Source organism: Gadus macrocephalus, chromosome 6 (assembly GCF_031168955.1).
Source record: "Gadus macrocephalus chromosome 6, ASM3116895v1".
Classification (NCBI taxonomy): Eukaryota; Metazoa; Chordata; class Actinopteri; order Gadiformes; family Gadidae; genus Gadus; species Gadus macrocephalus.
In genome coordinates, this window is record NC_082387.1 from 9,222,506 (window position 1) to 9,232,170 (window position 9,665).

The 9,665-nt window shown below is 41.5% G+C and overlaps 1 protein-coding gene and 1 non-coding gene across 3 annotated transcripts; one reads left to right on the forward strand and one right to left on the reverse strand.

The window, feature by feature from the left end:
- Positions 1 to 234: 234 nt before the first annotated feature.
- On the reverse strand, positions 235 to 7,839 carry LOC132459396 (STAM-binding protein-like A). Of its 2 annotated transcripts, none has more exons than XM_060053900.1 (10): positions 7,671 to 7,839; positions 6,477 to 6,718; positions 4,633 to 4,708; positions 4,437 to 4,532; positions 3,629 to 4,052; positions 3,278 to 3,402; positions 2,640 to 2,777; positions 2,013 to 2,125; positions 1,739 to 1,838; positions 235 to 1,365 (listed from the first exon to the last, which is right to left on the reverse strand). In XM_060053900.1, exons 2-10 carry the CDS (start codon positions 6,677 to 6,679, stop codon positions 1,309 to 1,311), a joined length of 1,332 nt encoding a protein of 443 aa, XP_059909883.1. In that variant the 5' UTR covers positions 6,680 to 6,718; positions 7,671 to 7,839; the 3' UTR covers positions 235 to 1,308. The 2 variants fall into 2 exon arrangements, with proteins under 2 accessions (XP_059909883.1, XP_059909884.1); XM_060053901.1 differs by having other exon boundaries at positions 7,664 to 7,819.
- Positions 7,840 to 8,045: 206 nt separating this feature from the next.
- trnap-ugg (transfer RNA proline (anticodon UGG)) lies at positions 8,046 to 8,117 on the forward strand. The gene has a single exon. It is a non-coding gene; the product is annotated as a tRNA-Pro (tRNA).
- The last annotated feature ends 1,548 nt before the right edge of the window (positions 8,118 to 9,665 follow it).

The following is a 9,665-nucleotide window of genomic DNA, read 5'->3' on the forward strand; positions in this document are numbered from 1 at the left end:
ATACTAGGTTTTAAGAATGGTTACAGGCAGAAAGGTCTCTGGAACTACTACATACTAGCAACTACATGCAATACAATAAATAATGCATGTTGTTATCACTGCCAAACAAATAAACTATCTGGCTCTTATCTTTCCATGATCCATCTTACATCTTTAGCGGCAAATCGTCAGAATACAACAATTGACTCATCATTATTGCAATAAACACATTTTGGAATGTCACACTCATTTGCATCCATTGTACTAATAACTTTATTATTATATTGAAATGCATCAAACCACAGACCCAAAATTATGAATGTCAACCCAAACATGAGTGAAAAGCAAGTACAATGTAAATGTTGTCATATTAAGTCCGATTATTAACATTGATGAAGTTATTGAATCAGAGTAAAATATTTGTATGGACTTTACTAAACAGAAAAACAAAATTTCTTGGGCATCAGGAAGGCATTGTGGCCATGGTGATTAGCAATGTACAATAGCTGGTACATTCAAGCATTGAGCCAGAGAGAAGAGAAATGGACCTGTAACACAGATGCTTTGCATAGCCCCGTTTTACTTTGATAAATATATTTTCATAAGGAAAATTAAAAAAAATAATGGATTATGACAATTTGAAACAAGACCCTTTTTAATTAAACAATTCCACAGAGTCAGTCTTTTTGTATTTATTGGACACAACACAAGGCAGGGACACTGCCCACAGTACCTGAGTTACTATTGGCTTCCATATCTGTTAGTACTTATTCTCAACAGTATAGATAATGGAAGTATGATATAATATACAAATTAAAAATAAGGAAAATAATTCTATAACGGTCTGAGTCAGGATCGTAATGAAAAACATCATTGGACGACGAGAATCCTCTTTTTTCTTGGCACTTAACTGTTGGACATTCCCAACCCTTATTACAATTAAATTAAGAACAGACAAATGTTAGAGTTTAAGACAACTGATACATAACCCGTACTGCAGTTACATTTCACCAACAAACATTAATGCTAAGTTATACTATTTCCTCAAAGTTATAACTAAGGGAGCAAAATAGAACAGACAGACATGGCAAAGAGGTGCCTGTCTGAAACCACCGCTTCGCCTGGAAAGTGCAACATAAGGAAAATGGAAAGAGCAAAGAATGGTCACAATATTGTTCCAGTGGAGAGCGGGAACAAATCGAGGTTGAGGTTCATCAAGGATTCCAGAGCCGGTAGATGGCGCTGTGCTGTCTCGTACGATGAACTGTTCTCTAATGAGATTAATGTGTTTCATAATGGAGTCTTTGTCCGGTTGCGAACCCTACAACTTTACCGCAGGTCCAACATGGAAACTGTGGCATCTGTGATGTTGATATGGCCCGCATGCTGTGGGAAAATGGAGACATCAGGATCAGAAAGAGCTTTATGGTCAGGGACGACTGCACTTACGAGACTGCACTTGTGTTTTTGTATGTTGGTGCAGTGAAAGAATTGTATAATACGAAAATAACCCTTGAACATGTATATGTGAAGTTGTGTGTGTGAGCGCACATTTTTAGGTGCATTTGGGGATATGTATGTGTTACTGTCTCGAACAAGAAGTATTATTGAACATAAATTTAAAATTAAGAAAGTAAAAAATCTAAGATATACAATGTAAATTTAAACTGGAAAGTTTGCAGTGTGCAATGTTATGTACAAGTTTCTTAATTATTTTGTCCTCAGGTGGTTGGTTTGATTATGTAAGAAGAGCCCTTACTGTGAAAAGAGGAGGGTCTTTGCTGTGCGGGTGAAAGCTCTTCTGTTTACATGTGGAGATCTCTTCTGTTCCACGGTCTGTTAGGCGGTAGTAGCCAATCCTGCGATGTCATTGAACACAAAAACAGCCAATTGCACACGGTTGCATAAAAAGACATGACAATAAAAATATACTATCCGTCCCACTGTCCTAAGTGTCTATATACCAAACCAGATCTGAACACGAGATCGGAGTTACAACGCAAGTGCATTTGAAGCAACCAAACTGAACCCACTCGTTGAACTTTGGTGAGCAGACGATAGCGATGGCCTCCGGCAGCATCATCTGGTAGGAGCAGTGTGTGTGGAGGTCCACGCTGGACAGAAAGGCTGTCTGTGTGGGGTGGGTCTGGAGGGTGACAAACCGCAGTTAGACTTTGGGTGCGTTTGTCCGAAATGCTCGGTGATTTATGCTCGTTTATCATCGCTTCGAGGAGACAAGCATTAGCAGTATGTGCTGGAGCGGGAGGGAGGAAGATGAGGTGGAAAATTGGAACCAGAGTAGCAATTAGTTGGAATTAATAGAAAACCAACTTTAGGATTAGACACACAATACACAACACGGCACACTATGTATTGGAACGCTGGGCACAATGGAAGTACGACACGCTAAGCCAGGCCCGCCGTTCCCTATACGCAGAGTCCGCAGGGCACCCAGTACCTGGGGAGGGCACCAAAAATGAAGGTTTGTAAAAATAAATAAAAATAATAACAATAATACATTATTGAATTAAAAATATACATAAATTATTTATGAAGAGGCCCACCTTTGTTTTTTCTTAATTGTAAAACCTATCACTCGATTTCAGCAAATCAGATGTTTTAAGCCTAGTGTCTATTGTGTCAACCCTGTCTCGACTCACGTGAATCCAGCCCAGAGTGATGAGGTCATACTGGTCCTGGATCAGGAAGAGCTCCTCCTCGTTTTCAGTGTCACAGTAGTCAGGCCCCCCGGACTGCTTGGGGACGATGACGTGGGTCACAGTGAAGGCATTCCGGTTCTGGAGAAAAAAAAAAAAAAAAAAAAAGAAACACATTCACCCTCATCCCAAGATTGAAATGGCCCCCGGCGGTTGATGAGTTGAAAGACTGCAGCACACCACGCCATGATGCCACATTCATAGAGAAAGAAGCGTGTGCTTAGTGAAGTCACATAGAAAAGACGCCCGGAGGACATTTTAGACATTCTGTTCAATGGGATTTGGTTTGCTGACCCCAGGCTTAACATTCATAATCTGGTTAATGCAGGAATAAAATAATATTTTGAAAAACAACTGCTGTAAGAGAAGCATGCTTGTACTAAGCTAAGTACAAGAGTCCACATATTTCTATACAATTTCATAACTAAATATGACAGAAGTTTTTTTTTTTCTTTTTTTCGTCTCTTAAGATTGCTATGGAGACCTCTCTCTGTATTCGGTTCTGCGGCGCAGCCCACCGTTGGTACAACACAACAGTCTCCCCCGTTGGAGCAATGGCTGACTGTAAACAAAACCCTCACCAGTTTGCCACACAGGATGCCACAGGTCTCCACCGCTCTGGTCGTGTTCGCCTCGGCCAGCCTCAGGAAGCTCCGGCACAGCTCGCCCGGCACGACCAGCTGCCGCAAGGCATCCACCATGTTACCTGTGGCAAACGAAGCACCATGAGAAGCAATGGGACGTGAGGAGAGGTCTGGAACCTGGCCTGCTGCAAGCGGAGGCATGTTGTGAACAGGAAATAAAGTAGGTCATAAAAACGGGGCGAGCTAAGCCAAGAAGAACAAATACTTTTAAAGCAGGCGGGGGGTGGTATATAACTCCTCAGAGGCCCCTCCCCCCCCCCCCGGGGACTCAGAAGAAGATTAACTCACAGTTGTTGTCCAGACTGGCCAGCGAGCCAGGCTTGAGCGACCGGTCAAAGGTGGGGGGTGCAGAAGGGGCGGTTGTGCCAGGGGTGTACGCGGGGGGGTCGTTGTACAGGTTGCCGGCGCCCCCCGGTAGGTCGCCGTGGCTCTCCGGGGGGGGCGTGGCGGGGGAGACCGTCGAGTAGGCCGGCGGGGGCCCCTGGAGGCCGGCGAGGATGGGGGCTTCGGGGGGCGGGGTGCCCGGGGCGGCGAACTCCTGCACCACCCGCTGGCGCTCCTTCTCCAGCTCCTGCCGGCGGATGAGGTCCTCGAAGGCGCTGAACTGCTCCTGCTCCCGCTGCCGCCGCTGGAGCTCCACCACGCGCTCCCGCTCCGCCTCCAGGGCCCGCCGCTTGGACTGCTCCCTCGCCAGGGACAGGTCCTCGGCCTTCTGCTCACGGACGACAGCACCCCGTTCACCGTTTGTCCAGCTGAACCACCAACACCCCCCACCCCCAACCTTAATGTCCCAGCATGCAGCATGCAGCATGGTCTGATTCCAATTCAATTCAATTATCGTTTAATTCAAGAGCTGAATGAATTTTGTTTCCGTTAAAAGTCTTAAAGTCTGCATTTCTTATAACACTGATGCGTTTTAAGCGTGTCTTTAACAAAAGTATTTACTGGGTTGTAGTTTATATCATTTTGATGGTCAACTGCTGCACCATCAAAAACATTATTTTTTTTTATTTTAAATTCTAATTATTGTTTTGTATATTCTGTGATTATCTTTCAAGTGAAAGTTAAGTTCTTGTTCTTGGAATGGGGTCGTTACCTTTTTCACAAGGAACTCTGCGTACTCCTGTTCAAATCTCTTCAGCAGAGCTTTCTTCAGCACTTCCGCTTGAGGGAACGCAATATCCTTAAGTTTCTGCCGGAGGACGACATTAGAAACAAAGCCGTGTTGGTATTTTTGCAACAGTAAAAGCCCAAAGACGGGAACATGTCTTGAACACGTTATGTTTCCGCACCTTTAGTGTGTCCTTCTTCTCCGGAATATTAGCAGTTTTGTACTCCCTGTGTTTGGGAAGCTTCTCGATAAACAGCCTGGGAAAAAAAACATACACACAAAATAAAATGTAATGAACAATCAACAACGTGAAAAATTTGGTTTCATTCAAAAAAAATAGGAGGCAGAGGACTTAATGGTTACAAATAATTGAATAGTTTGACCTTTTAAAACATGATAAAATCCCAATGAGCAGTCATAAAGAATGTCCTAAACCCTCTCATAACCTGAAGAACCTTGAGTTTATTTTTATATTTGAATCAAGTCATACAGTATATGTGTGTTGTGGTACGAAAGTACGAAAGCAAATAGAAACAACACAGAGTGACAGTATATCAATAAAGCCCATGATGGATGTAGTAGGGCAGGGCAATTTTTATTTGAATAGTTAATAGTGAATAGTTGAATAATGCTTTGGTTGTTTTATCATTTCTGACCATTGAAATTTACACACCCGTGTTTTTCCTCATGTTTTTTTTCTTTACCTAGAATCATAAAACTGTCACTCAGTTCGCTTCAAAGCACATGCACTAATTAAGAAGAATGTACAGTATGTACTACAAAACACACCAGTCAAAGGAGCTGTTATTTAAAAGAAGGCTTAAATATGTATATGTATATGAGCTTCAACTGAAACTGAAAGCATTTCTTCTTTCTAAAATCAACACTTTAGATAATAAATATATTTAATACATAAAAGTAAAAACCTTCTGCTTAGCACAGTTTTTCGTCTATGACGAACTTAAAGTCGAACTTAAACATTTCAACTGGCTTGTAGCTCATAATAACCTGGACATGTCTTAAGTCATTGCAGATAAATAGTGATTTCAATAATGTTATCAATCAAATCACATCCTATTACTGACATTTTCTACAAAAAGAGAATGAAGGCCAGCCCGTATAGAGTGGCGAAGTCACGCCCCTTCCGGTACAGCCCATGGGAGATCGAAAAATATGAATGGGTTTCAATGGAGAGAAAGTAATTATTTTCTGGTCCCAGTCTTTATGTGCCCTGGATTACACATATGTTGTTTTTGGATTTTAATGATAATTTTTCAAGCAAAGAAAACATGTGCGAAGAAGATGATAATGTTTTTGTGTGAGGCTACTTTGTGAACTACAGCTCTTCGCTGTACTCAACGCGAATGATATACGTCACCACCCGCACTTGGAACTTTGGTACAGACATGGCGATCTCTCTGCTGCACTTCACCGCTTTTTTCAAAAGGGAGGATAAAAGCATCGAAAGAGGTGAAAACCATTATAAGTCGGGGCATGTGGACGGTTTCAGTTATGCCGATGGGGAGATTGTCGGTCTTGTCTACGCCAGTCGCAGGGAGCGTGACGTCACATACGAGCCGTGTAGTCTTTCTCATTCTGTTTTCTCTACAGCCTTTAACTGAACAATAAACGGTCAAACTCTTGACATGAAAAATTATAATTTAAATCCACAAACAACATATGTGTAAACCGTGGCATATAAAGACTGGGACAAGAAGTGAAATTACTTTGTCTCCATTGAAACCCATTCATATTTTTCGATCTCATAGGTCCCATGGGCTCTACTGGAAGGGGCGTGACTTCGCCACTCTGTTTACAAGGATCACTCACGCCATCAAGCCAGCAAAGCCACATGCTTTGAAGCCACAGACCAATGTTATTGAGTATTTTGACTTCTAAAAGCCTCCCGCCTACCAACTGGGAAGGGCCTAATCTTACACATTGCGACTTTAAATCCAATCCACTCCCCTGAGAGACTACAAACACATAGTTTGAAAAAAATAAAACTGCCAGTTCCATACTTACGTGATGTACTTATTATACAGGACAAAGGCACGCTCGATGTTGCCCTCCTCCGTGTAGATAAGCGCCATGCGGATCATCTCCATGCCGGAGCGGAAATATCGACGGGGGGGCATGTCATCGCTCACCTCCACCGAGCTCCCCTTTTTGGTGAGGGCACGGACCCGCTCCTCCGGAGGCAGGCTTATGTCATTGTGGTCCGCCATAATAACTTTGGTTATGTCCTCGCAAACACAACCGGTACTCTACAAAGACCAAAACAATTGGTTTAGTCACCAGGGATAGAACACAACCCAAATACTATAATAATAATAATAATGATAATAATGATAGGAGTTGAGCGGCCTGACAACAGATCCAGAACACTAGCAACAACTCAACAAAACAATCACTAAGATACCTTAATCAGGAGGATTCGTATGCAATGTTTACTTTAAAGTAGATGACTTGATTGATAATTTGTCATTTTAAACAATGTCGTCATTGACTTAATTTAAATGTGGTGAATACACTGAGGTTTTCAATGCGGGAAAAGGAACTGCTATTTATATATAGTAAACTCATCAGTGGAAAGCAGTGACCAGCCCCAGACACGCCTAGTCATCATTGTCTAGGGTTCACAACTCAGAATCCCCGCGCTAAATGTACTACAATATATTTTATGTTCGTGTTATGGTGTGATCAATATAGGGATATTACAGCTGCCATTAATTAACATCAAATAATTGGCCTTTGACCATTTCTGACATTTACATGACACTTAAAATCCCTGCAGTTGTCATACATACGACAGTACATACGACAGTAAAATAAGAAAACATCTGCTAGTATATAGCCTAATTAAACTAGAAAAGAAATGGAGCACGTCAAGGAATGCTTAACAGCAAAAAACAAGCATACATTTTATGGGTATATGGAAACATACAGAAACAACAATGGCAAACATGATGGGAAATTCACGTTTTAAATTGAACAGATCTCTGATTGCTTATCGATCTTCTAAGCAGGGGATCAGGTATGTTCTCCACTACTAGTTTACGCGACGTCCCCACATCACCATGTTTATGACATACACCTATATGGGCTAAGTAGTTGACTGTTAGCTCACTAGCTTGCATAGCCAGGACCTCTGATCTTCACAGACTCACACAAAACATAAGAGATTATTGTTGCTAAGACAAGCCTTTTACCTCTCACCTAAGGAATCCGTGAAACGAAATTTCCAATGACCAGCATATAGCCTAGCTAAATAACATTTAAATCACGCAGAGTTGAAATGAGCTAGGTCGCTATGTGCGCTGCTGTAGCTCCATCGGTTTGCTTCCGCAATAACAACAACTTCCGCCTGACGAATACTCACGTGTATAGACCATGGACGCATAGTCGACTTGTTATTTTATTATTTATTTATTTATTTATATTTCACTAGTCAGTACCCCAATGTTAGGTATACGTTGGATAAAATGAGAGTTGGGAAATGGGATTCACTGTTTGGCGCACGTATGTCATAATACAAACATGTTTTTTTTTAAATGTATTTCAATTTCAATCTATTCTTTTAACATTACAGGTGGCTCGTTGGTCTAGGGGTATGATTCTCGCTTTGGGTGCGAGAGGTCCCGGGTTCAAATCCCGGACGAGCCCGTTCTTTGGTACTTTCGTAACTGAAGTTACCTATGTCTTAGCAGTTAACCTTGCAATTTTCAATGCTACGCCAATTGTGATAAACTAAGTAAAATGCCTGCTTAGGATAATGGCACCCTAGTCTCGCAAAGCCAGACCAAACTACAGCAAGTAGAATGGCACCCTAATAAATAGGCTTGGAAAACTCAAAAATATGACAATACTGGGACTGTTGCAGTGGTAGGAAATGATGCAACCTGTCATCACACAGGACATTGAGGCTATTTTAGAGAGTTAGGAGTCAGATATAAAAAGGTTCTGGTACATTGTCTGCTTTATTACCAAGTGATTCTTCAAATTGTGCTCGTACAAGCCAGTTGCTGTCCACAAGTTTCTGTCTCGCAGTGGGACATCATCACCTTATATTGATCCGATATTGGTCTTTGTGAGTGCACAAATATTGCAACCAGGCAAATAATTACTGTGAGGCCATATCATTCTATTTCCTGGCAAATTGTTTCAATTAAAGTGATAAAGGCAAAGAAAAAGATAATCTTAAAATATTCTGTTTCAAAATATCCATGAACACATTTGTTTTCACTACAGCTTTCCACTTTATGCATCCTTTCTAAACAGATAGATGACAAATTAGGAAACAACTAAAAGACAAACAAAGGAGGTGGATCTGTATTCCGTGTACAATGGGTTGGACTACATTTGGGTCTTGTCAACATCAATATCTATGGGCAGCCTAACCCTACCCATCTTCTTGTGTGTGCAAACCCTCATTCCTTCCATTTGTACCCAGAGTCTTGCCCACAGCAGGCCAAGTCTGCATCCAGAGGGTTCTGTCAGAGGAGACAGCTGGTGGTCCAAATACAAATGTCCCTTGGAAGCCAAGTCTTTGTGTGGATTATGAAGAACTAGCACGGTTCAACCAGAATCAAGGTGAAGCTCAGGAGAAGGGACAACATGGTATTGATAGGACTCTGATGGGCGGTGAATCGTAGGAGTGGTAAGTTTTGACTGGTGGTGGCCGGGTTCATGTTGTCCCGGGAGAACTCGTCTAGGCTAAGCAGTTGGCGTGTATCTGCCACTGATGGGTCCATTATGACTGAGTCTTCATCTGAAAATGTACTATTTATCTCAGAATTAAGGCACAGGCAGAAAGACAATAACATAAAATTAGATAAGATGTACCTACCAAACCACTGATAAGGAGACACTCACACGGTAACAGTGAGGATTCAAGTTGTTAACTAATGGAACTGAAAAGGTAAATACAAAATACATAGGTAGGTGAAATTGTCTAATATATACAGGTTGCTGAGGGACAGCAAAATTAGTATAGAAATGAAATGCAAGCATGCATTTTTGCCTGTTTTGTTTGGCAAGCTAAAAGCAGACAACTGGTCTATAAGCATTATGTGAGATTGTGGAGAAAGTTTTAAGCTGAACTGTACAAATGGCCTGCGTCTAAAAACGTATTATATCATATTATGATATATCAAAATCGTATCAGGGTTATTGCTATGATTTTTTCATTTATTTAATAAAATATTGTGATCA